At 53.8% G+C, this 26,835-nt stretch overlaps 7 protein-coding genes across 7 annotated transcripts; 5 read left to right on the top strand and 2 right to left on the bottom strand.

Moving 5' to 3' along the window:
* Positions 1 to 1,392: 1,392 nt before the first annotated feature.
* Positions 1,393 to 9,056, top strand: MDM12_2 (Mitochondrial distribution and morphology protein 12; the record flags this gene model as incomplete). The annotated part of the gene is made up of 4 exons (XM_053193404.2): positions 1,393 to 8,175; positions 8,239 to 8,601; positions 8,652 to 8,893; positions 8,957 to 9,056. 4 exons carry the CDS (start codon positions 1,393 to 1,395, stop codon positions 9,054 to 9,056), a joined length of 7,488 nt encoding a protein of 2,495 aa, XP_053049121.2.
* A 645-nt stretch (positions 9,057 to 9,701) lies between these two features.
* On the top strand, positions 9,702 to 10,979 carry MDM12_1 (Mitochondrial distribution and morphology protein 12; the record flags this gene model as incomplete). Its single annotated transcript, XM_053193405.1, has 1 exon — positions 9,702 to 10,979. One exon carries the CDS (start codon positions 9,702 to 9,704, stop codon positions 10,977 to 10,979), a length of 1,278 nt encoding a protein of 425 aa, XP_053049122.1.
* Positions 10,980 to 11,209: 230 nt separating this feature from the next.
* Positions 11,210 to 12,090, bottom strand: VPS28 (Vacuolar protein-sorting-associated protein 28; the record flags this gene model as incomplete). Its single annotated transcript, XM_065755957.1, has 3 exons — positions 11,210 to 11,599; positions 11,673 to 11,909; positions 12,007 to 12,090. 3 exons carry the CDS (start codon positions 12,088 to 12,090, stop codon positions 11,210 to 11,212), a joined length of 711 nt encoding a protein of 236 aa, XP_065615197.1.
* Positions 12,091 to 12,473: 383 nt separating this feature from the next.
* NOC2 (Nucleolar Complex 2 protein) lies at positions 12,474 to 14,867 on the top strand (the record flags this gene model as incomplete). The annotated part of the gene is made up of 1 exon (XM_053193407.1): positions 12,474 to 14,867. The coding sequence occupies one exon, from the start codon at positions 12,474 to 12,476 to the stop codon at positions 14,865 to 14,867; it is 2,394 nt and encodes a 797-aa protein (XP_053049124.1).
* A 695-nt stretch (positions 14,868 to 15,562) lies between these two features.
* Positions 15,563 to 18,190, top strand: N0V96_000498 (uncharacterized protein; the record flags this gene model as incomplete). The annotated part of the gene is made up of 1 exon (XM_053193408.2): positions 15,563 to 18,190. One exon carries the CDS (start codon positions 15,563 to 15,565, stop codon positions 18,188 to 18,190), a length of 2,628 nt encoding a protein of 875 aa, XP_053049125.2.
* Positions 18,191 to 23,164: 4,974 nt separating this feature from the next.
* On the top strand, positions 23,165 to 24,184 carry N0V96_000497 (uncharacterized protein; the record flags this gene model as incomplete). The annotated part of the gene is made up of 1 exon (XM_053193409.1): positions 23,165 to 24,184. The coding sequence occupies one exon, from the start codon at positions 23,165 to 23,167 to the stop codon at positions 24,182 to 24,184; it is 1,020 nt and encodes a 339-aa protein (XP_053049126.1).
* A 1,115-nt stretch (positions 24,185 to 25,299) lies between these two features.
* On the bottom strand, positions 25,300 to 26,656 carry GCN5 (histone acetyltransferase; the record flags this gene model as incomplete). Its single annotated transcript, XM_053193410.1, has 3 exons — positions 25,300 to 26,346; positions 26,461 to 26,582; positions 26,644 to 26,656. 3 exons carry the CDS (start codon positions 26,654 to 26,656, stop codon positions 25,300 to 25,302), a joined length of 1,182 nt encoding a protein of 393 aa, XP_053049127.1.
* Positions 26,657 to 26,835: the final 179 nt, after the last annotated feature.

Below are 26,835 nucleotides of genomic sequence, written 5' to 3'. Positions count from 1 at the left end.
TGTTTGTTGTGATGGGGATTGGTAGGGTGGCAGACAACGCTGTCAAGGGAAGATTAAGAAATCTTGGAGTGAATGGTGATGAATCTATATGACTTTTGCTGACGGTTGTAATCAATTGTAGGAACGAGGCTTCTGTGAACCGTGAACACCAAAAGCTGTCGATTGATTAACGCGACAAAGATACCAAGGTACTTTGAGAAAACGCGTTTTTCGGCGTGTCCCTGGCTCCCTGTTGAATTCCCATGCTGGGTGTCCAAGGTAAAGTGGCAGCAACTGCGGGGTTCCTGGGTGGTGCTGGAAAAGGCAGAATAGTGGTCCGAGCTTCGGAACTTGAAGTCCCCAAGTCCCCAAGTCCCCAAATGCCCAGGACCCAGGTGCTATGAGTGTGGGTGGGTCAGCCAAGGTACCTATTTTCCATTAGTTACTGGCATTTCTGGTGTCGGGGGACGGCAACGGGTACCGGGTACATCCACATGTGCTGCAACAGATGAGGTAAGGTCAAGTACGGATACCTTAAGCATGTCCGGTAGGTGCTCCGTACCGCCTTTTGCCTCGCCCAGCTTGCATTGCAACGGGCTCTCCCATATGGACTGCTCGAGGGCGTCTCAAAGTCAGCCATTCCCGAGGTATCGTAGACAACACTAACGCCTACCTTTCTGCGAAACGTTGGAATAGGTACTTGCTGCGTTGTGCAGTTACCTACGGCACCCCCCTGGGATTTGCCAACTGCGCAGTGCCAGCTCAACCCAACCCCAACTTCGTTGCGTCGCTGCGTCATCCCACCCACGTTTGACGATTGTGCCGACTTGGTCATCGCAGGGCCACGCGGGCCTAGACCTTGAAGGGATAGCGCTGCCTGGCTCGCAGTAGTCTACGGATAGTCCGCCCTCTAAACCCCATCAGCACCATTTCCAAGACTGCTTGTTTCTGCAGCACTGCAGACAACCTTACGCGGGGACCCAAGACGACATCCCACACCCAATCTTTCTTCGCCCGAACATACACATACACCTAGAGCCTGACCTTCGCCACGTCGGTTCTCCTCTTCGTCACCTGTGCTCTTCTTAGATACCGTATCTTGCCCGCGTCTTTTCCGAGACTACACCGATATATACCACCTTCGAGTCCCGAAATAGACATCGACAAAGAAGCCCCTACCGACGATAGCGAACCCCTCGCTTCCACGAACCACGAGTACATAAGCTAGACTTGGTCCGATTAGGTCGAGATTGACTACGGGGAGAAGCTTTCGATTTCTCGAGATACCTCACGAATAACTACATCCAGCGACCGTCCACCATGTCAACCTGACATAAAAAGATGCTAGCGCTACACACGTTATAGACACACTCGAGCTTAGTCCTCCACTCGTCGCATTCGTGCTCGCGCAAGATGGCGAGCAACAACACATCGAAGCCAAACTCTCCGGCAGTTCTATCCACGCCTCCAGGCTTTAGGAGCCGCCATGATTCTATCAACTCTATATCCACCGCCTCGCAGGCCGATAAGGACCAGCTAGCCCATACTCTGAACAGAATCCATACGTCGGCGAGCCAGTCTGACTCTTTGACGACATTCAACGACTTTGCTCCTCCTCCCTCATCTCTTCCGGCGACAGAAACAAAGGTTTTGGCAGGAGAGCTGGTTCAGAATGGCCTCAGTGGGCTCTACAGTCGGCTAAAAGAGGCGGTGGGCGCTGGCGGGGCGAGACAGCAGGACGTCGACGATGGCGACAGCTTCGATGCTGCATCGAAACGCAGCACCAGCACCACGGCTACGACCCCGAAGATACCCATCGCTTCTCTCACCCGTGTCGAAACCGCCGCTACGAGCTCTTCATTCAACTCGGGCACAACGCACGACGGTCCCATGACAGGTACTTCCTCGTCAGGAATGAACACTGTCATGTCTGACAGCCAGTCGCATCCCCCTCAGTCATCGAAAGCGACATCCATTTCCGCGATGACAGCGTCTAAATCGAGCGCTGCCAGCCGGCAAAGCTTGCCCAGCGTGGCCAAAGCTTCAGCAGTCACGGCCATCAATCCTGAGGTCGCTCCGGCTACAGCAACAAGAAGCGTAGCTCGCATGGAGGATGGCCCAGTTCGGACGTCTGGGAGGCGGAGCATCAGCAAACACCCTGATCCGCGGCTATTTGGGATCGCGCATGATCACAAGTTCGACGTCCTAGAGCCCAAACCCGGCGCAATTCTCCCCGAGCGAACCCATGGAATTATTACCCGGCCCAGACGCGAAGACGCGGCTGTCGACGGTCCTTCAGATAAGCCCCTGAGCCCGATCAAGACCAGCGCACCGCAACTCCCTAAGTTGCAGACAGCGGATCCCCGGTCTCCTACATTATCGACGTCGTCGATGATGCTGGTTCCGAAGCGACCAGCAGTCATTGATCGCATCAGTCGCTCTCGGTCACCTGGCTATGCTCCATCAAGATCTTCATCAATGGAACATGTCACCGCAGAACCCAGCCCCATCAGTACGACTGCCCACGACTCTGTGTACCATGACTCCTTCGCCCACGCTGCTCAGCCCATACATGGAAGAACGGGGGCTTTGCGCATTCCTGGCACAACGACCAACGAAGGTGCCCCTGAACAAGTCAACGCCAGGCTTGACAGGATGCGGCGTCAGGTTCTGAGCAAAGAATTCTGGATGGCTGATGAAACGTGCAAAGAATGTTTCATATGCGGTCAGCCGTTCTCAGCTTTTAGAAGAAAGCACCATTGTCGAACCTGCGGGTGTATTTTTGATTCCAAATGCACTTCCATCATCCCAGCCTCAAAATTCGGTATGACAGGTACCCTCAGAGTTTGCAAAACTTGCCTAAAAGTCATCAATCAGCGACTATATGAAGGGAGCGGCTCTGACGACTCTGGAGACGACTCATTCTTGCCAGCTCTGTTTCGCCAAACCAAGGCAACCCCCAAGGTGACGCAAGCAGAGGCTGAGGTTGAAGAACCGAGTTTTGCTGATCGGATGGAGGACCTGGGTGACGCGAGATCTGTCCAGACACCTATGATGGCAATTCCTGCCACCAGAAGGATCAATGATTCTAACCGAAACTCTGCCATTCTGGAAATAGATGCACCGCAGCTCAGCCGCCCGAGCTCCTCACGTTCTCTGAGGTCTTTAACATCCGCAAATCGGCCGCAATCGTCAGGTCACAGACGACACCATTCGAAGCATCATAACAACTTCATGTCAAGGTTCAAGCCAATGCCAGACGACAGAGCCCCGTTCCGCAAGGGAATCACTGAAGAGATGGCCAAGAAGCCGAAATATCCGGCTTTCCACGACGACAATATCATCGACCCGGAACTGGCTGCCTACATGTCAGACGAGTCCAGCGGTGACGAACAGATGAGCATATTTGCCACCATGTCAAACGCTGATCTACAACCGTCAAGCTACGACCATGAGAAGTCAAGCTTCGGACCGTTCTTGAGCACGGGAAGGAGACACCGACTTGGGCGAGGGGAGAAGAGTGTCAGCGGGTTGAGCTTCACGAGCCGCGGAATGGACGACAATGCAGGCTCCGGAAGCCTCATCGGTCATGGCCGCCCCGCGAGAAGACGCAATCTCAGCAATGTGAGCCATCAGATGAGGTCCCCCCGCCCCAAATCCGGCATCTTCAAGGGCCCGTCCGCATCCAATGAGAACGTCTTCACCATTGAGAATCCTGCTATCGAAGCCACGAAATTGACTAGAAGCGATTCGATGCAAGCGGATAAGCAGCCACAGGTAGAGCTCAATCCATCTAGTATGTTGCATGTCAAGAGACTCCTGCACCAGTTGCTCGAGGACTCCGGCATACCTAATGTGCCAGCATGGGAAAAGGCTCTAGTTCCCATTTTGCTCCAGTGCACCGACGACGTTACTCCGGACATTAGAGTTGGAGATGACATGGACATACGACATTACGTCAAGCTTAAGAAAATACCAGGCGGAAAACCCGGGGACACGAGTTACGTCTCAGGTGTCATATTCACAAAGAACCTTGCTCTCAAGAGCATGCCACGCCGTATTCTCAATCCTCGTATCGTCATCGTCTCTTTCCCGATAGAGTACCAGCGCCACCAGCAACACTTCATGAGCCTCCAACCTGTCATTGAGCAGGAGAAAGAGTTCTTACGAATTGTCGTCAACCGCATCATCAACTTGCGCCCACAACTACTTCTCTGTGAAAAGTCTGTGTCTGGCGTTGCCTTGCAGTACCTCTCCGAGGCAGGCATAGCTGTCGCCTACAACGTCAAGCCATCGGTTATCGAGGCCGTATCAAGATGTGCAGAAACAGACATCATCTCCTCTCTCGACATGCTGGCCTTGCAAGTCCAAGTCGGAAGATCTGGCGGCTTCGAAGTCAAGACATACGTCAACAAGAACTATCCCGGAAAGAAAAAGACGTACATTTTCCTTTCCGGGTGCTCTGAGAAGCTTGGCTGTACGATCGCTCTCCGTGGCGACTCAACTGAGGTTCTGTCAAAGATGAAGAAGATCACAGAGTTCATGGTCTATGTCGTGTACAACCTGAAACTGGAGACATGCTTGATGAGAGACGAGTACATCCAGCTGCCTGCAGAGCCTGAGGAATCGTCCTCTCTGTCATCTTCTCTCCGCCAAAATCCCGAGGATGGTCCTAGATCTCTCAGCGCGTCAACTGAACTCGCAGAGACGGGACCGCAAATAACAAAGACCTCGCCCCCGGAGTCTGAACTCCCCACACAAACCAGTGACGGCACGTCGTTGGTCACTGCTGAGGGTACCGTATCGTCAGATCAGACTGAAGAGCCTGTTGTAGAAGAACGCCCTCCACTCGTATCTCTTCATGCCTCTCACGTTCCACCCACGTCTCCTGAGTCCCAAGTGCCAGAAGACGTGCCGATGCCAACATACTATAGCGATATGGTTGCGAGATATGAGACCAAGATTCTCTCAGCTTCTCCGTTCGTCAAGTTTGCGCAGCCTTACTTGCTCATGAAGGCGCGAGAGCAAGAACGGAGATTGGTTTACTTGAAGCGGCTGAGGGATCAAGATGTCGTTGAGGAACAGATTGACGCCGAAAAGTCAAAGTCACAAAAGTTCCAGCTCATTAAGCCTGAAATGGTCCACGCTATTGGGCAGAAAGCGCCGCGCCAGGTTATGGAAATTTTGCACGCCGTTCATGATGCCGAATACGACAAGGCGCTTTACAATTACCAGGTACAGACCCGGCAATGGGAAAATTACATCCAGGGCAATCTCGACCTTTTCGATCCCTATTCTCACCAGAACATTGTCGTTCTGTACTCAGTCATCTGTACAGAGACGAAGATTCCGTGCTCAGAGCCCGGGTTGATTGCGATTGCGTTCTACGACGAGCATGTCGACGAGAGCGGAAGCATGGATCCGGACTGCACCCTCGGTCAGTACATTGAAGATCTGTGCATCAGTAAGGATTCGATATGCACAGCCAATGGCTGTGACCGGAAGATGACGGCGCATCATCGCACCTACGTCCACGATGAGTCGCGAGTCACTATTTTTGTTGAGCCGGCGGCCAAGAGACGCAACTTGGACGGTATCACTATGTGGAGCTACTGCAAAACATGCAAGAAGGATTCTCCAGAGATGGGAATGTCTGACAGCACATGGAAATACTCTTTTGGCAAGTACCTTGAGCTTCTCTTTTGGAGCAGAGGCCTGCGGCTTCACGAGTTCTCTGGGTGCCCGCACGACCATCACCGCGACCACATCCGGTATTTCCATTATCGCGACACCTGGGTGAGGATTCATTACGATCCCATCGATCTTCTCGAAATTGTCGTCCCCCGAGCTCGGATTACGTGGAAGGTCGAAAATGACCTCAAGCTCAAGAACGAGATCTTCAACAAGATCGAGGAACGTTGGGTCCGCTTCATCAACTCTGTCAAGTTCAGGATCAAAAGTATCCGCATCGACAGCGTTCTGCCTGAGAAGGCCGATGCGTGTAAGACCGAAGTCGACCGACTTGCCAAGAAAGCGCAGGATGATCAAGTCGCATTGACCCGCAGACTTCAGGAAACTTACGTGAATTCCAAGTATTACGAAGTCATTCCGTTCAATGCCATTGTCAGGGAGATGCTGGAGAAGGCCGGCGATTGGGATGCTTCTTTCACTAAATTCGAGACGGATTTTCTGCCGGACAAAGATTTGCGCCAGTTGACGATGCTTCAGCTCAAGAAAATCTTCTCGGACAACGAATCGAGAGAGTCTCTTCCCTCCACAGACGGTAATTCCACCGTGGACTCCGGGGAACCTCCATCTCAAACTTTCTCAGATGATGCTGATGAGAAGTCTTCGACTCAACCAACCGACCCAACTGAACCTAGCGAGGAAGGTGTCTCAGAGACGACCAAGAATGAAGGCGACCCAGAGAATGAGCCTGAAGGGTTCAAGGAAAAGGAGCCGATTCCAGACCCAGAGCCATCTCAAGAACAAGAACCTCGACCCGTTTCTAAAGACAAGCCCGCTACCAGAGACGAGAATCCCGAGTCCTCGGAGACTAGCAAAATCAGTACGCCGGCCGAATCCGTACTGGATAGAGTAGAGCCTCTGGATTTGGCTACCCCAAGCTCACCGAAAGGAAAGAGCCCATTCTCTTTTGCTGCCATTGATGAAGCTGGAGAGACTTCGAGTGGTTCGGGTGCTATCGAGCCAACTTCACCGACTTCCAGACCTCCACTTACTACGACCTCCACGGGAATTTCTCTTTCAGAAAAGGTCGAGCAGCTTCGACGTGAGCAACAGGTCATGGGTAACGAGACACCCTCAGCCAACGAGCCCGCTGAGGCACCGAAAGCAAACCCGGAGCGAACTTTGGCTCGCAGGGCTCCGATGATTAGAACTCTATCTCAGCCCGCCCAAACGCTACCGAGATCGCAACCAAGCTTTGCCAAGTCAATCTTGCCAAAGGATGGCGCAGGGCCCAGCGAGAATGCCAGCGAGACATCCTTTAAAGTGGAAAAGAAACCGTTTGATCGGCTGGCGTTGGGGATGAAGAGCCATAGAAAGGCCGGTCCCTCCTCAATCCCTCGGCTGATCACAAAGAAGAAGGATACCCACGTGTCGTCTCAGGTATCTAGGATCGCCAAGCACTTTGAACAGCTGAGTCGCGAATTCGAGAAGGAAAGGCAAAGGGAAGATCGCAGAAAGCGCCTTGCGAAACATCAACCTCGTGCCGGTCTGCCACGCTCAGCAACCAAGGCCATTGTGGAGGTCTATCACAACATTGACAATGCCGTCCAGGAGGCCGGACCGTCAAACACTGAACAAAACCATGAGATCAAGATTCTCGAGCCAAAGACGGCGCCCGTCACTCCAGCACCTCCGGGTGTTGTGCATACGGAACCTGACACAATGCCGCCTATGGGAGAGCCACAGCCTGTAACAGAAGCTCCGGCCGCATCTGAAGAGCACCACGTTGGCGGAGAGACTGACGATACTGCGACGGTCACTGCCAGCCACGGTGGATCGGACGACGAAGGACAAAGCGACAACGAAGAATCCATACTAGGCGACTTGTTACCCGATGTGAAAGAGCTCGCAGACTCACTTGAGCCCAGCACCGAGATTCCGTTGGAACTGCCCAAGCATCAAAAGACTAGCTTGATGAAAATGCTTACAAACTTCTGGGCCGAGCGATCTGCGAGCGGCTGGCCTCAGTTGGATTACCCGGTCAATGCCAGCGATCACATCTTCCTCGACTCGGACGTGATTGTACGAGAGGACGAGCCTTCCTCCGTCATTGCCTTTGCGCTAAGCTCTGATGACTATCGCACGAAGCTGGCTGATATTCGCCGTCAAGAGCGGATGGCCATACAAAAGGACTATGAGGCATCGAATCTCGAGGGCAAGTCTTCTGGTATGTCTGACACTGGCGGTGAGTTCACGATGGAAGAGGGTGACCTGGAGAAGAGTCTGCTCAGAGCCACGGGTACCCATCTCAAATACCAATTCAAGGAAGGTTCTGCGACAATGCTCTGCAAGATCTTCTATGCCGAGCAATTCGATGCGCTTCGCCGGAAGTGCGGTGTTGCAGATCGCATTGTTGAGTCTCTTTCCCGCTGCTTGAAGTGGGACTCGAAGGGCGGAAAAACGAAGTCGGTCTTTCTCAAGACTCTTGACGATCGACTGGTTCTCAAGGTACGATGACGTCCCATTTCTCCGAGATTCCATGCTGCAAATCATGAGTTAACGTACATGCAGGGCTTGTCGCCCATTGAGACGTCGGCTTTCCTGCGATTCGCCCCAGCCTACTTCGGCATCATGGCAGAGGCTCTGTTCCATGATTTGCCTTCTGTCATTGCCAAGATGCTAGGTTTCTTCCAACTGATCATCAAGAATCCAGTCACTGGCGTTGAGATCAAGCTAGACCTTCTTCTGATGGAGAATCTCTTCTACGATCGTGGCCCGACACGTCTGTTCGACTTGAAGGGATCAATGCGCAATCGCAAGATCCAGTCCACAGGCGAGCAGAACGAGGTCCTTCTTGACGAGAACATGGTCGAATTCATCTATGAATCTCCTCTATTCGCGCGCGAGCATTCCAAGAAGCTTCTGAGAGCTTCCGTAAGTTACCCAGACAAGGCATCAGAAGCTGGATACTAACAGAAGTGCAGGTCTGGAACGACACCCTGTTCCTCGCAAGGCAGAACGTGATGGACTACTCTTTGATGATCGCAGTAGACGAAGCTAAGAAGGAGTTGGTTGTTGGTATCATTGACTGTATCCGGACATACACGTGGGACAAGAAACTCGAGAGTTGGATCAAAGATCGAGGATTTGCTGGCGGTGGCAGAAATCGCCCGACAGTGACCAGTCCAAAGGAATATAAGTCTCGCTTCCGAGAGGCGATGGCCAGGTATGTTCTCGCCGGATTTCCTTTGACAGGTTCTTTTCGGTCATTGGCTAACAGGCTGTGCAGATATATCCTCCAAGCACCAAATTGCTGGCATCAGTTCGGTGTGCCTCAACTCAACAACACCATGAGGCCACGGTTCGAATCAGATGCAAAGGCCGATTAAATCCCCGGCCACCCATGAACATTGTCTGCCATGGGTTACTCGACTGTAATTAAATGACTGTTGTAGCACTGAGAGCGAGAAGAGCATTGCATTGCCGGCGTTTTCCTTCAATAAGGATGGATGGATTGATGGTTATGGAGGTATTCTAATCTTAGGGAGTAGATGGAACTATTAGAGTCCGCAAAAGAAATGACCTAAGGTAGCATTATGGCGTCGATGAATCACGGCCTTCACAATACGAATACCCTATAATGGCACATAAACGATAGATGAAGCCCCCCCACGATGATCGAGTAGGCGTGGTGAGATACCTATCAGACAGCAAGGCCATGAGTACCTTAGTGCCTCATGTTGTCCACGAGTTCAAGCACACCTGTGGAAACGAGCAACTCGGTCCGCCAGAAAGCCAGTTTAGCGCCGCCGTTACCACCCCACCAAGCCCGTGCCCTGCCACCTGGAAGTCACTGACTCCCATCACTAGGCAAAATTTACAGAGAGCCTACAGGGCAGGGTAAGGTATCCATCATTGACCCTGTGTGCGTACTGCCTAAGTAGTGTACCTTCTTACCTGGGTTCACGACCTCATTTGTTCAACAACTCGGTCTTCACGTATCTTTTGTACTGTCACACAAAACAACAGCTCTAATGTCAATAGACCTCAATTGGGAGACGCTCACAACGGGCCCCGACGGAGAGGCTCTGGCCCTCCGCATTCGCGACTTCATCCACACCAAATTCCAGGCTGTGCCTTTGCCGCGCTTCATCAAGTCCGTCAAAGTACACGATTTTGAATTCGGCACCATCGCCCCCGAACTAGAACTCAAGGACATCACCGACCCGCTGCCGGAATTCTATGAGGAAAATTCTGACATTGAGGATGACGAGGAAGAGGAGCAGGCCATCCTCGAGGAGCAGGCACAGCAGCAGCAGCATGGATCCAGGAGCCAGCTGAGCGCCGGCGAGAGGAGGAGGCAGAGGGAGGAAGCGTCGATGCCGCCGAGGCTGAGCACGCACGCGCTCCGTGGTCAGTCTGGGGACTTCCCGAGCCCGTTTCTGGGTGTATCGACGCCGGGGATCCTCGGCGGGACGTCGAACCTGCATTATTTCCAGTCGCACCTGGGGACGGGTTGGTCTGGCACGCAGACACCCCTCGCGGCGGTAGCGGGCGCGCACATGGGCAACAGGCTGGACACCTCGGCCGTGCTATCGCCCGTCGGCTCGCCGCCGCCGAACGGGTTCTCCTCGCCGAGCCATAGCCGGAACCCTTCACAGAGTTCCATCTCTGTGAGCGACTTCAACCCGGCGCTGGCGCAGCTCAGGGAGAAGTCGAGCGTATCGACGCTGGCGCCCACGTCGGCGGGTGCGTCGAGGCCGCCGACGCGGGACACGCACCTCCTCGCAGGGTCGGCGATCCAGGAGGAGGACGAGGAGGTGCTACCTGAAGAGGAAGACGACAGCAACAACAATGCGCCGCGGTTCCGGGAGCCGAGGCCCGAGGACCTGCAGGCCGTGTTCCGCATACGGTACGCCGGCGACGTGAGGCTGCGCCTGACGGCGGAGATCCTGCTCGACTACCCGATGCCGAGCTTCGTGGGCATCCCCGTGCAGCTCAGCGTCACGGGCCTGACGTTTGACGGCGTCGGCGTGATGGCGCATATCCGGAAGAGGGTGCAGTTTTGCTTCCTGAGCCCCGAGGACGCGGTCACGGCCGTGGGCGCGGACGACGCGGGCCCCAGCGAGCCCGGCAAGAGGTTCGGCGGCTTGCTGCAAGAGATCCAGGTCGAGAGCGAGATTGGGCTCCGGGATGGAGGGAAACAGAGCTTGAAGAACGTGGGCAAGGTGGAGAGGTTTGTGCTGGAGCAGGTGAGGCGGATATTTGAGAATGAATTTGTGTATCCCAGCTTCTGGACGTTCTTGGTCTAAGAAGATGGGTGTATGGTATGGGATGGGATGGGGTGGTTTGATCGACCTGGCGTTTTTCACGAGGTATGACATGCACTGTTCACATGCATAAGGGAGAAAAAGTACTATGGCTGGTTCAAAATCAAGAGCTGGTGGGACTCGCTCTGCATTGGTATCTATCAACAATGAAGAATAGAATATTCCTCTTAACACGTACTTCTCCTCTTCCAAGATCTTCCGCCTTTTCTTTTTTATGTGAGAGTACTCTTGAACCCCTGGTAAGCCTGCTGGATGTCCATCTCGAGCTCGCGGGCCTGCTGCTCGCTCAGCTCGTCCGTGGCCTTCATCTGGTTCAGCGTGATGAGCCACTGCACAATCTTGCCCCTACTGTCAAAGTCGCGATCGGTGACCTTGTTGACGGACTGGATGACGTCGGAGAGCAGGGGGTGCAGCTGGTCCTTGGAGAGGAGGCCCAGCTTGACGGCATCGAGGAAGGTGATGAACTCCTGCGTCGCTTCCAGAATGAGTGTGCCGCTCGTATTGCCGGCGGCTGTAGGGGCCGGAGCAGCGCTTGATGAGGCTGTCACGGTTGTCGAGGGCATGCCGACGCGGATGCGCTCTGTTGCACGGGGGACTTCGAGCTGTTGATGTGGGTGGGCGACATGGTCAGCAAGATGTGCGATACTAGCTGCTAGAGAAAAGGGGTAGACGAACATCCCATTCCGCTTTGAACTCCTCTAGGCCCCCAAAGGCCTTTGCCACGGTCTCGTCTGCTAAAATGGACTTGTACTGCTTCAGAGAGCGCTCGCAGATCTCGGTGTAGTCGGCCTCAGGGATCGCATCTTTCAGGAAAGCCTTCTCAAGCTCGTCGAGAGTGACAATGATGCTAAAGATTTCGGCAAGCGAGTCTTGCAGGTCGCGCTCGGCGCGTGTGTCGGCTAGCTTCACCTCCTGTTGTGACGCATCATCATGTTAGCTGGATGTTGCCTGCGGGGGCGGGGCAGTTGGAGGGGATGATGGTAACGGCGATTTGGCGTTATCAACTTGCCTCATCGAGATTGATGGTTGCCGATAGTGTGGTATTTGGAATGTAGCTATGCGGTGTCGGCGCATAGGGTTGCCGGGGCATCATCTTCGCAGCTGTGTTTGGATCGTGATCGGCTTCATGGTCGTCGGACAGCTTTTGAGCTGTCGTTGGAGCTCTCAGGTAGCAAGTGGTGGTGCAGATAGGTATGTCGCAGAGCCACCGCCAAGGACATAAGACATGGGTGTGGAGGTTCCCAGGCCCAAGGTAGAACGTGGGGCAACCTGTGAGGAACCAGCACCAAAGGTGGCTTAGCGCTCTTTCCTGATAAGATAAGCGTTCTGAAAAAATTTGGACGGACGCCGTGCAGTTGCTGCCATTGAGAAAGTCTCGAGGTTCCCGCGTCCACTTCCCAGAGTCCCTGCAGCCAAAACTTCTCTTTTAACCCCCCCAAACCACAGGACCGAATAACCCCGGCTCCGTACTCCATCATGGGTTCCCAGAAGAAGAACCTCAAGGCGACCAAGAAGTTTGAAAAGAACAAGCTTAAGGGTGTTTTGGACAAGAGGAAGGAGACGGCAAAGATCAAACAGCGCCACCAGGTCAAGGCCAAGAAGGCGACCAAGAAGACCAAGGATTCCGAATTCTTCAAGAATGACGAGGCCGCTGCCAAGGCAAAGGCCAATGGCCACAAGAAGGACACCAAGGTCAGCGCCATGAGCGTTGACGACTTCTTCCAGGGCGGCTTCGAGGAAATCATCGACAAGAAGGACAAGAATGCGACAAAGAAGCTCGGCAAGAGAAAGCGCGATGGGCCCGCGAAGAAGTCAGAGGAGGAGGACTCTGAGGAGGAGGGTAGCGGCTCGGAATTCTCAGTCGAGGAGGAGCCCATTGGAAGCGACAGCGAAGACGGCGAGGGCGACGAGGAAGACGACGAGAACCTCGGCATGACCAAGGAAGCCATGGACAAGCTCGCCCAAAACGACCCCGAATTCTACAAGTTCCTCAAGGACAACGACCCGGAAGCCCTCGATTTTGACGAGAACGCGGACCTGGCTGAAGTGGACGAGCTCAGCGCCGGCAGCGATCAGTCCGACGATGACGAGGAGGAACAACCGAAGAAGAAGCGCAAGAAGGCTTCCAAGAAGGCCGAGGTCGAGGAGGTCGTCGCCGCGGACAATGAGCTCACGCGCGAGATGGTTGGCAAGTGGAAGAAGCTTCTCGCCGAAAAGCAGAGCTTGCGTGCTGCCCGTCAGGTTGTCCTGGCATTCCGCTGCGCTGCGCATCTCAACGAGGACGACGCCGACGACTCGACCCCCCAGAGATACACCATCTCCAGCCCTGAGGTCTTCCACGACATCTTGATCGTTGCCTTGAAGCAAATACCCGAGATCATCTCGCACCACTTGCCCATCAAGGAGTCTGCGTCTGGCAAGATCTACGTGCCTACCGATTCGAAAAAGTTCCACACTCTGTCTATCATGATCAAGACCTTCACTGCGTCCATCATTCACCTTCTCGGCACACTGTCTGACGATGCTACTCTCAAGCTCACTATTGGCTCATTAGAGCCCCTCGTTCCCTACCTCATGTCCTTCCGCAAGCTTCTTAAGGCTCTCATCAAGACTGTTGTCAACTACTGGGCCAGGCCAGCCAGCTCAGAAACGACAAAGATCACTTCTTTCCTCGTTCTGCGGAAACTCGTCGTCATCGGCGACAAGGGCCTTCGCGAGACCGTTCTCAAGACGGTGTACCAGGGACTCGTCTCGGGTTGCAGGACAACAAACGCCAACACCATCCAGGGCATTAACTTGTTGAAGAACTCCGCTGCCGAGCTTTGGGGCATTGACCAAAACGTCGGTTACACGACGGCCTTCACCTTTATCCGCCAACTCGCCATTCATCTCAGAAATAGCATCGTCAAGAAGGAGAAGGACGCCCACAAGATCATCTACAACTGGCAATACACCCACTCGCTCGACTTCTGGTCATGCGTGCTTGCCGAGCACTGCAGCCCCCTGAAGGAGGCGGAGACTGGCAAGGAGGGCCAGCTCAAGCTCCTCATCTACCCCCTTGTGCAAGTGACTCTGGGAGCGATGCGCCTTATTCCCTCGCCGACTTTCTTCCCCCTGCGGTTCCACCTCATCCGCTCCATCCTTCGTCTTTCCCGCGCGACCAACACCTACATTCCCCTCGCTTCAGCTTTGATTGAGGTTCTCGAGTCCGCCGATATGAGACGGTTCCCCAAGGCCTCATCCATCAAGCCCCTCGACTTCCACGTTGCCTATAAGGCACCCAAGTCGTACCTCCGCACCCGCGTCTACCAGGACGGCGTCGCCGAGCAGGTTGTTGAGCTCTTCAGCGAATACTTCACCATCTGGTGCAAGAACATTGCCTTCCCTGAGTTCACCCTTCCTGTCCTCATTCAGCTGAAGCGCTGGCTCAAGGGAGCGCGCAAGATCAAGACGGGCAACAAGAACAACAAGGTTATCTCGCAGATTGTGCTGTTGGTGCAGAAGCTCGAGACGAACGCTAAGTTCATCGAGGAGAAGCGTGCCAAGGTCGAGTTCGCGCCCAAGGATCGCGCGCAGGTGGACGCCTTCCTGCGCGACTTTGAGTGGGAGAAGACGCCCCTCGGCGCATACGTTGTCGTGCAGCGCAAGATTAGGGAGCAGAAGGCCAAGGCGCTCGAGGACGCGAGGAAAGAGGACGAGAAGAAGCGTAAGCAGGAGGAGAAGGATGCGGTTGCGGAGAACGCCGCAGACGACGACTCTGAAGAGGAGTACGCCGACGAGCTGATGGACGACGAGGCCGAGGACGATGATGAGGTTGACGAGGATGAGGAGGAGGAGGACGAAGATGACGATATGGAAGACGATGAGTAGAGATGCGGCTTTCGAGGAAGATCTGAAGTGCAAAAGTGTTTTTAGGGCGTAATCCAAATCCGCTGGTGTTAGGTTATATCATGGAGGCATTTGCGAATAATCCGGAGGCTTGTAGCCCTCAAATCTAGCGGCCTCGTTGCACCACTCTGCTTCTCCTACGTTGAATACTTGCTGTCTACTGTTACAATCATGTCTCATATACTTGGCCATCACTGGATCAGGCTGAAAAAGAATAGGCTTGCTTGCAAGCCGTTTGCAGACGAAATACACCCTGGGTACATTTACACCTGGATGATGCAAGGATGGAGACTGGAAAATTAGCACGGACCGAACACTGAGACCGCCTTTTGCTGGGGAAGGATTTGGGGGCTTACATCAACACCTAAACTCCGGTGAGATGCGTCCAGGTGTCTGTAGGGAATCTCTTTGCGGCGGCACAGGCAGCTGAAAGTCCCTGTTGATCTTTCCGATAGACGTCTGCCTAACTTTAGATCAACCCGACATCTAATGCACATTCTCCTCACCTTGAGTGACTCAACTACATCTCTTCTCACGTGTCCCTGGTTTTACATCTTTCCCGCCTCTCACCTCGACCTATTATTTCTCCAGATTATTGTTTGATACCAGAGCACCTCTCTAATCCGGTCACCTCCCCATCCATAAGTCTCATTGGATGCGGTGAGCCCATCGCAATCATGGCTCCCCTGGCCGCAGACCCCCGCCAGCTTGTGGTGGTCCTCAATCCAGCCCGCCGCAAAGCGTTTTATACCCTCCTCTTTGACATCACGGGCTACATGCGCTCGCAGCTCGAGCTCAAGGACGCCGGTGACCAAGTAGCAGACTCCGGCGGCGGCAATCCGGCCTCGCCGTCATTCCAGGACAGGAATGCCCCGCTCTTCGTCCCGGACCGCGGCGACGGACGCAGTAGCAGCCCCAGCCACCCGGACCGCGGCGGTTCCGGCGTGCACAGCGCTCAGCTGCGGGCCCTGAGGAGGGCGGCGCTCAAGCACTTTGACGGATGGCGGAAGGAGGTCCTCGAAAAGGTCAAGGAGATTGTCTCGGTTAGGGACGATGACAAGATCCTCGAGGCCAGGAAGAAGCGCTTAGATGAGCAGGAGAAGCTTAACGCAGAGTCTCCCGGCGTCGGGGAGGATTTGATCAACTTTGGAGATGCGTCTCAGGCTGGCTCTTCGGCGGCGGCAACGAACAAGGTCGACGAGGAGGTGGCCGCACTGCAGGAGCATTACCATCCCATCCCGAGCCGATTCACCACGATCCCGGTGAACGATAGGAAAGAGGTGCTGAGCTGCCTATTGGTTCTCGTCCTGTCTACTGGGTGCTACTCAGCACACTCCAGAGTCTTAGCCCTGTATCTCACGTCCGCCTTCGGGCTGCCTCTCTCGGCCCTCATCGCCGAGGAGACAGAAATTGCAAAGTCTCTGGTTGAATCCGCGACCTCTTCTGAAGGTCAAAAGGCCACAATGTCCGCCGAGGCCGAGGCTGCAAAACGACGACAGGAGAACCAAAAGAGCCGCTTCTGGAAAGTCGGTCTGGCTTCAGTGGCCGGCGCCGCAGTCATCGGCATCACGGGCGGTCTCGCGGCTCCCGTGGTTGCCGGCGCAATCGGCGGCATCATGGGAAGCGTCGGCCTAGGAGGTGTCGCGAGCTTCCTCGGCATTTTTTGGATGAACGGTGCCCTGGTCGGGACGCTCTTTGGCGCGTTCGGGGCCAAGATGACGGGCGAGATGATGGACACCTACGCCAAGGAGGTGGAGGACTTCCGTTTTCTCCCGCTCAAGGACGAATGGGGCCAGGACTATAAACGCGCTGACCCGGACGGCAAGCAGGGCGCCCGTCTCCGCGTGACGATTGGCATCAACGGCTGGCTGAATGACGAGGGTGACGTGACGAAGCCCTGGCGCAGCTTGGGTGATGAGTCCGAAGTCTTTGCCTTGCGCTACGAGATGAAATCCCTCCTTGCCCTGGGCGCCGAGCTCGAGGGTCTTGTTTCGTCGTACGCCTGGAACTATGTGAAGATTGAGATCCTCAAGCGCACCGTCTTGGCTTCGCTTTGGGCCGCTCTATGGCCTGCCTACCTCATTAGCGCTGCGTCGAAGATTGACAACCCCTTCAACCTGGCCCGCAACCGTTCAGACAAGGCTGGTCGCGTCCTCGCTGATGCTCTCATCGCCAAGGTCCAGGGAGAAAGGCCCGTGACTCTGGTCGGATATTCACTCGGTGCTCGCGTCATCTACTCGTGTTTGCGATCCCTTGCCGAGCGTCAGGCTTTCGGACTCGTCGACACAGTGGTGCTCATCGGCGCCCCTGTGCCTTCGAACCGGGAACACTGGCAGGTTCTGCGGTCCGTGGTGTCGGGTCGCATCGTCAACGTGTACTCGGAAACAGACTACATTCTCGGATTCTTGTACCGCACCACCTCGCTTCAGCTAGGCATCGCAGGTCTTCAGGAAGTCAAGGACATTGAGAGAGTCGAGAACCTGAACCTCAGCGCAGAAGTCAGCGGACATCTCCGCTACCCGAACTTGATCGCCAAGATTCTTACAAGATGCGGATTCCCGAATGTAAAGGGTGGCGAGGGCATCATAGAAAAGGACGAAGACCTCGATATCAAGATCACGGATGAGGAGGCGGGTTCGCAGATGGGCCAGCTTATCCATCTCGAGGCACAGCCTGATCCGGAGTCGGAGCCGCAGCCGATCAAATCCAAGCAGACTGCAAGGTTTCCGAATGAGCTGCGTCACCCGTTACATCCTGACCCGCCTGAACAGAAGAAGAAGAAGAACCCCAACCGGAACAAGGTGTCTAGATCTGGTGGTGCAGCCGTTTCGGGATCTTTCGGCCCTCTTGGAGGTGGTAGTGGTGACCCTTTGAACTTGGCAAGTCTTGGTCAGGCGAAGCAGGGACCGCGGTCGCCTCACCACGAGGAGCTCCGTAGTCTGAGTTCTCCACCCCCTGAGAAGCAAGAGTCAAGAAGCGCTCAGCCTGCTGATCCACTGAATCTCAGTGCTCTGGGTGCAAAGAACGAAAGCCCAGTTCCTCCTGCTGCCGGTATTGATGCCAGCCAGCTGGGCAAAGAACCGGAGCTACCCTCAAGACCTTCTGCTATCCACTCGTTCCAGAGCGATGGTGCTATAGACTCGCATCGTCGACCGGAACTGCCAATCAGGCCCAAGACCTTCCCTGTTCCCGTTCAGGAGGATGAGGAGGAGGATGACAGTGATGAAGAGAGCTTCAAGGGGATCCAGTTGGTTGACAATGAAGACATGACGAGTTACTCGGAGCCCTTGAGGGCCGACGACTAGACTAGATGGAGCACAGAGATAATGCGCCAAGTTGGCCGTTCGATAGGAATACAGTACTTGTTAAGCAAAGACATTCTTATTTCACGTCTAACTCTTCCAGAGACGATGATACGGCCAAACTTATACTTCTTTCGGGTATTCATGTCTCATAGGCGTCTATAGAGTTTTGTGCGAACGTTTATCCCATGAGTTGTAAGGATAACTTGGTTATGGAAGGTAGCTCACCGTCTTGTTAACGGAATATTGCCTATTGAAGTTCGCTCTCCGCGCCTAGAATTATACCTCTTTAGCAGACTCAACCTCGTCGAGATTTTTGACAATCGTATGGGTGCGAAATTCACAGACCGACAACCGATCTTTCTGTCGGATGGCTCAAGATGACTTGCAGTATCGTCATCCCACCAACCCAACAGCCAGGATCTTTCGCCAAGGTAGATTCCGAGGAGATATCGTTCGTTTCTGACCGCTATCACCTGCGTATTCAGTAATGAAGCATCCGCAGAAGATGCACGACAGTCTCCGGCCAGCTCTGGAGAACACATCGCCTTCGACATGAAAAGGAAGATCATCAAATTGGGAGCCTTGAACAACGAGACTCTTCCAATCCATACTCCAATTTCACCCTTGCTCTTACCTCCAGGAGAATGCTGTCAGGTCATTTTGCCTCGGCTGGGAGAAGAGACAAGAGCAGAAAGCGGCCTTTGGCTATATTTAATGTAAGCTCTTGGGCTCGGAGCTGAGCGCAAAAGAGACACTAATTGGATTCGTTTCTAATCTCCCCCCTTCTCACTATTCGACTTCCTCTTCATTCTAAGCTCCTATCAACCAATATACTGCCCAGTCTTCTACCGGGCTTGTCTTTAACTCAACACAGATACCTCTTGAATACAAATCTACTGGTCTCTTGAATATGTCAGTACCACATGGAATTGTGGTCTGTACAAGGCAATGAATCCACAACTCTAGTCACTTTCAACAGAAGCCAGCTTGACATCATCAGTCCCTGGACTCACATCAATATCTGTATTCCTTTTCTTTTCGCTTTTCTCCTTAAGGTTCATATGATCATTGCTAGCTAAGCAGTATCAATCCCGAGGGTGTATTATAGGCTTGAATCGTTGGTTCACAACTCTATTCATCGAGGCAACCTTCAAGAGAGACAATGGCACGAAGCCACTTGGACTACTGAGACCCAAGATCTGTCACCCGTTGATTTCTTCCTGGAAAAGTACTTGCTCCCCTCAAGGAGGAGACGTAGATGTGCCGTTCTTACTTCGCGAGAAGTGAATCAAAAAAGAGGAGAGAAAGACTGTAAGCCTTCCTTCGTCGCTTGTTAATTTGATGCTATGGATATGTACGCTTCAACCGCAGTAGCCGTAGAATAGGATGGATTGTGCTAAAGTCACAAAATATCAAGCATCTCAATCTACTTGATTGCTCAGGTTATGAATGATATGCACAGCAACGTTCTCGTTCCATCATCTTGGCGTGGATGTGTTCTAAGCTAGTAGAACCATGACCTAAATAGGAAATTCGATACTAAACCAACTGCTTGCAGCATGTCAAGAGGGACGCCGTCACCATGAGTACACATCAAGAGAGAGCTTGTCTTATATGACACCGCCCTTGCTATGTGAGACTGGGCTAAGCTGACCAGTCAGCCAGCCACAGCCATGATTACCTTACGCAGATACATACTCAGACTTAAGCCTTGGACAGCGCTCCATGTTCATGAGCCAGTGGAAACCATGCGGGCAAGCCCTGTCACGTCTGAGGCGAAACTTGCATGGGAGAGCTTACGGTTCACGGCCGACAAAGTTAAGATGGAGAGAGGCCGGCACTCTGGCGATGATGAGATTTCCTCGCCACTCCATTGGGTTCTGCTTTTTCTAGGTGTCGTCTGCTATCTCCCCCGCTCAAAGTTCCGATGAAGTTACCTTACGCAACAAAACATGTGTGGGGCAGAATTGGAAGCATTCCACAACCAAGGGATCTGCCAAATGCCACGGCGGTATTGGTATGGGTGTGCGGAATACTGGTTGTAGGTTTGTGCTCGTACCAAGCTTTGGGCCGCTTGAGACTAATAGGACAGAAGCAGCGTGTGAACACGCTCCCGGTATTCAGATGTGGGATTCTTCTGGGTCCTGTATCGGTCTGATATTGTGTAAAATCAAGGTCTCGCTGATGAGGCTTAGACGGACCCGAGAAGGATTATTTGTGACGAAAATCTCCGCCGAAAAGCGGCAACACGTTCGGAGATGTAGCGTCATGCATCCTTCGGGAGTGACATGCAGCCGAACGGGACCCGCTCGACGATACGGTTTTTGACGGAGATAATATGATACAGATTCTCAGAAAGTCCAGGATGCAGCTATGCTTTTTCCTATTCTGCTGCACCGAGCAGATTGAGGTCCAAGCCTTGAGGGTCGTTGAAGAAGAAGAATGGAACCAGTCAAATTGCAGATGACAGTGAATGGGGCGAAGGAGAAGATTTTGGCGTGAATGCATGAAGCGGAGACAGGGAAGGGCGGGATAACCGCAGGGGTGGGAGGCTTTGGCAAGGTGATTGGCTGCGATGGAGTGGACCCCTGTTCCTGAGACGGTAGGGAACGGGCTTGTAAGGCGGCTGTTGGGTCGTGTGGTTGTGCACCTTAGTCGAGGCGGTCAGTCGAGGTCAGATGAGCCCATGGCCGGAGGGGTTTGCGGCCATAGGGCAAGCGGTATTACAAGGAGGCTGATGGCAAGTTCAAAGTGCGCAAGCCGTCGCGGAATGGAAGTGTGTGTTTGCGAAGGACGGCCGAAGAAGCGCGCCGTTGGCTCGGGTTTCTCCTGTGTCAGGTCCGGCAGGTCTTAGTCGAGGCCTGAATCTGACCTTTGGTGGCCTCAATCCCTGCAGGATGTTGTGATGTAGCGAGGGTTTTTTGTGAGAGGGGAAGTGATGAAGCCTACCTACCTATCTTAGGGAGAAGATGAGCAACCTTTTGCCAGTCGCTCTGGAGCATGGAAGGCACCCGTGATGTCCGGGTTCGCCATTCGGGCCCATCATTTTGCGGTTTCCCAGGTTGAGCGACAAGTTGGCTCGATGCGGATGTCATAGGCCAAGGATTGTCGCTCAAGCGTGTGATGGAAAATGACTCGGGTTGCCCCTGTCCGACAGCTGCTGGTTTTTGACAGACCCAGAGAGACAGAGGGGCCGATTTGCCTTGTTTTAACTCCCCAAATCCAAAGTCCGCCATCTCTATCGGCAGTGTAGGTACACTACTGCGTAGAAAAAGCGACAGCCTGAAACTTGAGAGAGGCAGGACCGGTTGCGAGAAAACGAGGCGCCCACCATCCCAACGGCGGAATCGAGGTTGACGATCGCATGTTCCAGGCCCCGCACGACCAATGGACTCTTGAAAACTGTAGAGCGAATCAGTGGCCATTGCTGTGCTGTAGTAATCACGTTGCTCCGGCATGTTCAGTCCGAAGAAGGAAATATACCTTGGCTTACCCGTGGTTGGGTGGAGGTTCCTCGAGCGAAGCGGCGGGAGGAAAGGTACCTACCTTATAGGGGTCCATGTACCGGGCACAGCAATGACAGACTTACCTTAGGTAGAAGTGCGGGGCTCTTGTATCTCAAAGGCCCAAAGTCCGCGATTTGGTCCGACATATTGGCATTTATGATTTGGGACGGAGACCTTGCAAGACTGCCCGTGAACCTCAAGAATCCAATGTCTGAGGGTATCCCTAACGTGATTTCAAAAAAGTCAATCACAGGAAGCTGCCAGCCATAAAAGGAACGTGCGTGCAGACAGTTCCTTCGCTGAGCTACCATTTCGGGTTATGTATGTGAGAATAAGGCAAGGTACAGCACGGTGGGAAGGCGCTACGGACCATGAGGCGTAGTATATGAAGCAGGCACCAGAATCTTAGCATGGTCCAGTAATATCGAGAGATGGGAACCCCCGAGATACCTCAAGGTACCATGGAAGGTGCTGGTCATTTACAGTAGGTTGTTCTTCTTGAAGGATGAGAAGGGGATGAAGATGGGTGGTGGTGCCTCCTGATTTATTTTTGTCAGCCAAGGCATTCCCCGTCCAGTCCAATCCAGTACCGATCCCAGCCGTCCAGTGCCAGTCTTAGGATTTTTTTTTCTTTCCTCCTTTGACCCTCCAACCGCAGTCGCCGCAGTCGCCGCCGCACACACCTCACACACCTGGACTTAGTCTATGTACCCGGGGAAAGGGCACCATCTCAGTCAATATTTATTTACCTCAAGGTTGGGGTACTCTGTACTTCGTCTTCGTACCTTCTTTTGAAGGAGCCCGCGCCCGAATCCCCGTTCCACGTCCACGTCCCACCCGACAGGCCCCACGATCAAATATCCACACCCTGCACCTGTATTCCCCATTACAACTCACCAACGCTCACGCAACACGCCCTCGCCTTGCCTCGCCTGCCTCGCCCTCCCACCCTACCCGCCTCTCGCCGCTGACTTCCGACTTCTTCCCGTTTACACTCTCCCATGTTCACGGTTTCTTCTCTTTTTCCACTGCCCCTCGTTGAAAAAGAAAGTCGGCCTCAACATCCCCCACGCCAATACGACAACAACAATAACCTACGTTGAAGCGCAGACCGCTTCACCTTTCAAACTCCCTTCTTCAGACGACACAGCGACAGATCGGCCCCTAGCTCCTTCCCGAACCCCCCTCTTTCTCTGGCCGTGACGTACGATTCAATAAACCGGTCGACCGAAAATTTTACGACTTCTCCTCCATCGGCCTTGACGAAGACGCCTCGACTTCTTCTACGGCCGCATATCAGTTTCCAACTTCCTCAGGCAATCTGTGAGCGGACCAACAGCACTGTACAGAGGCGGCGTTACCAACGCTTGTCCTCTCTGCTGCGGGCTGCTACAAATATACCACCCGATTGCACACTTGTCGCGCCAAACCCAGCTGCAAATTCCATTTCTCTCAGCCGATCCCGAAAATGAAGGGCCGCCCCATCGACCAGCTCGTTTATGAGCACATGTTTCCCAAGCCTCGCGCGAGCGACCCTCAAAATTTCCATGCCCTCTTGCAGCGCAGCCTGATTTTGGAGGTTCGTCAAGAGGTCCACTCCTTCTACGGCCATCTCGACACCCAAGAAGCCAAGTACCCGGGCTTAGATTACTGCAACCCCATCCACCGTATCCGTCTGAGTCGTTGGACCTGGCACCGCCGCTTATTCCGAGCGTTTGACAACCTGCATCTGACCCCTAACGAGATTGCGGGTCTGACAAAGTGGGAGGGCACAAGATGGGCCAAGGAGCGCTACGAGAAGGAGCAAGGCATTTCCATAAGAGACACTGCCGGCGATGGATTCCCCGACTGGATTGAGCCAGAGGACCGTCCAGCGGGCCCAGTTCGGAATCCCCGATCAAGGTCTGTGGATACAGATGACGCCACTGATCCTGGAGACGAGGACATGGATGGCGAAGAGAGTGACGAGGAGCTTGAGAGCGTCGGTGTTGCTCTGAATCAGCGATTGAGGGAGAGGGCAGCTCGCCGAGAGGCTGGAGACATGTCTACCGTCTTGGATGAGGAATGGGAGCAGTGGCTGAAGAACGTCATTGAGAGTGGCGAGCTGCCATATCTCTCAAACGACGATATCTCACCATCAAGAGCTGATCCGGCTGCCGTTGCAGTTGTCCCGCAAGCGCTCTTCCCCCCTCGCATGCTGAGCGCTGCCCGCGCTGGTCAGTGGCAAGATATACCCGACTTCCTCCACGACATTATTCGCCGTACGCTTGAGAACCAGAACTCGAGCAGTGGCGAGGAGACTGCAGCACCTCCTCGCTTGCCTTCTGTTTCAAGTCGCAATGCAGCGCGGGAACGTAGAGGCACTGACGAACATCACATTGGCGGAATTACAAACTGGAGACGTACATATTCGGATCTGCGACTCCCTGTCGGCGACAGCGCAGCTAGCCCAAATTTGCAGAGGACGGCACAGGCACCCGGCGCCTAGGAAGTTTCGGCGCCTGAAGCTCCCTCTCGTGGGCCTGAGACATTCGTTGACGAAATGAATGTGATAAGCGGGGAAGGACTATCTCGAACTGTGCATGAGATTATGGTGCCGACCAGACGCCAACCGACAATAGATCGACCGATTATTAACCCGCTGATCAGCGAGTTTGATGTCGATGCTTACCACGCTTTATGGGCCAGCCCTTACCCTTCAACTTTCATATACTCCGACCCAAGCACTTGGAGCCAAATATGGAACTGGGCCCCGTTGTCGACCGGAGAAGACCTGAGATTTCCGTAGTCGCGGCAACGGGTATATCGCTTCATTTCTTCAAGCGCCTCGATCCGCATCTTCAGTCGAAGAGGCGATTTCTTTAGTCTGAATCGAATTTTTCAATACTAGAGTTCCTTGAGTTTTTTGGCAAAAGGAGGATCGCCCCAACAAGGCGACAACCCACTACACATCACTCGGTTATTCCCCCATACGGCGTTGGAAGGATTGCTCTTATGCTTCTGTGGGATTGCAAGGGATTGGATGAGCGAGCACAAGAAATTATGAGGAAACGAGAACTCTCTGCATTTCAAGGCCCGCTTCCAGGGAGGCCGTTTGTATCTAACTAAGAAACCTTAGTTATAAAAGTGCTAATTTTTGGCGATAACATTAACAATCCCCTGATTTATGCAATGTGCCATGTCAGTAAAAGTATCATGCTTGTGAAGATGATTCAAATACGATTTAGGGATGCGACTTTTGGTAAAATTTCAATTCAGTCGTTGGCTTGACACTAGCCTCGCGGCCTTTCCTAAACGCCACGACCTGACCCGACTAGAAGCACACTGCTGGTAATCTTCCGGAAAGCTCTATCTGATAGTCCCTTGTCACATAGAGAAATTACAGTTGCCACCCAACGCCAACTCCTTGAAGCTTCAAACCCGCCCCATTCCGGTATTTTCTTTTCGTTGCACTTACTTCGTGACCAACCATGCCTACGACACACGGCGCACCCTACGCGACCGCCGCCTCAATCCTCCCGAAGGATTTTCGGTAACCTTTGGGGTTTCTTGCTGCGGCGTCATATGCCTTGGATCGCCCTTCCCGGGCCTCATCGAGCCCTTCTACGGCTCGAGGTGAGACCATTCGGGTATGGCCTTGATCTGCTGCCACATGTATTTCTCCAGCTTGTTGGCGCTCTTCGCATACGGCGTAGACTCGTTATTGTACTTGCGACAGTTGTCGAAGACGAGCTTGGCATCCCTGATAAAGTCCTCTGGCGTTGCATATTGATCTGCTTCGAGTTTGGTCTCCATCGTACTAAGATCCATGGGTTCCTTGATAACTTCGTAGTAATCGGCGACATCATCCTTGTTAACGGGCACGAGGAAGGGCCAGGCAGACTGGTGATTCTGCAGGTCGTTGAGGAGGTGAAGAAGCTGGTTGTAGTTGGGACCATGGCGGGGCTGGCGGGCGAGCTCGTCCATATCGGGCGACCAGCCTGATGCGCGGATGGCGCTGATGGTGAGCGGGTCGATTGGCTTGGCGCCGGACTTCCATTCTTTTGGCGGAGCGTGGACAATGTGCGATTTTGAGTAGGCGCGGATCTTGGCCTGAACGCACTCCTTTTGCTTCAAGAGCATGCGACCCATTTCGAGATATCGGATGCGGGGCAGCATCGAACACTGCATGATCGTACCGCCTTCGTAATCCTTGATGTAACCCATCCAGACACTCTTATCCAGCGTGATCTCTTTGGTGAAGCCTTGTTTTTTGAAGTATCCGATGGCATAGTTATCAGCATACGTGAGGAAGTGCATCACGTCGCTGGTCGCCTTGACATAGTCCTTCAGGTGGGACATGAGATGCGCGCCGTATCCCTTCACCTGCTGATCAGAACTAATGGCGCAGAACACGATTTCAGCGAACTGGCGGCCCTTGAAGGGGCGGTAGGTGATGCCGCCGACGACCTCGAGGGGCTTCTTGACGATCGCGATGGACAAGTGGGTCCGGTCGTAGACGAGTCGCGCGATGTAGTCTTTCGGCATCTTGGGGAGCTGCTTTTGAAAGATGCATTTGAGACCGGTGAGGATGATGAGGGATTCTCGCTCGTTGTCGTTGTTAACTACCCGGAACTCGATCTCGCCGGTGCGCTCTTCGATGACGGCGGGCTGTCGCAAACCATGGTCAGCTTCAGCGTGTTCATGTGGAGGACGCGCATGGAGAGCGCGTAGCGAGCATCAACCGCGCGATGCTCGCGACGAAGTTTTGGAAATAGAACTTACCTTTTCAGGGAAGGGGATGGGCTTCATCGCCGGCTTCTTTTCTGGTTCGGCCGACTCATTGTGCTTGACCCGTTTATTCGCGATCGGGGAGGACGGCTCCTCCTCAGCCTTGCGCTTCGTGGCTGCGGGACGATGTTAGCACGTGCCTAAGGCCTCAAGTTTCATAGCGAATATGCGACTTACTCTCTTCCTTCATTTTGACCTCGATCGCGAGCCTTCGCAGGCCTATTTCGATGAACCTTGTCGATGGATGATGTCGAGGTGGTTCCTGGACGGTTGATGACATGCCGCGCTAGGCCCTGCCGTTTCTCCGTTGCCGGATGGCGCCAAGTGGGTCAATGCACAAGGGGAAAGTGGGATGGAGCTAAGCCCTTT

Source organism: Colletotrichum fioriniae, assembly GCF_027942845.1.
Source record: "Colletotrichum fioriniae strain IMI 355084 chromosome Unknown scaffold_1, whole genome shotgun sequence".
Classification (NCBI taxonomy): domain Eukaryota; kingdom Fungi; phylum Ascomycota; class Sordariomycetes; order Glomerellales; family Glomerellaceae; genus Colletotrichum; species Colletotrichum fioriniae.
This window is presented reverse-complemented; position numbering and strand designations above follow the sequence as displayed.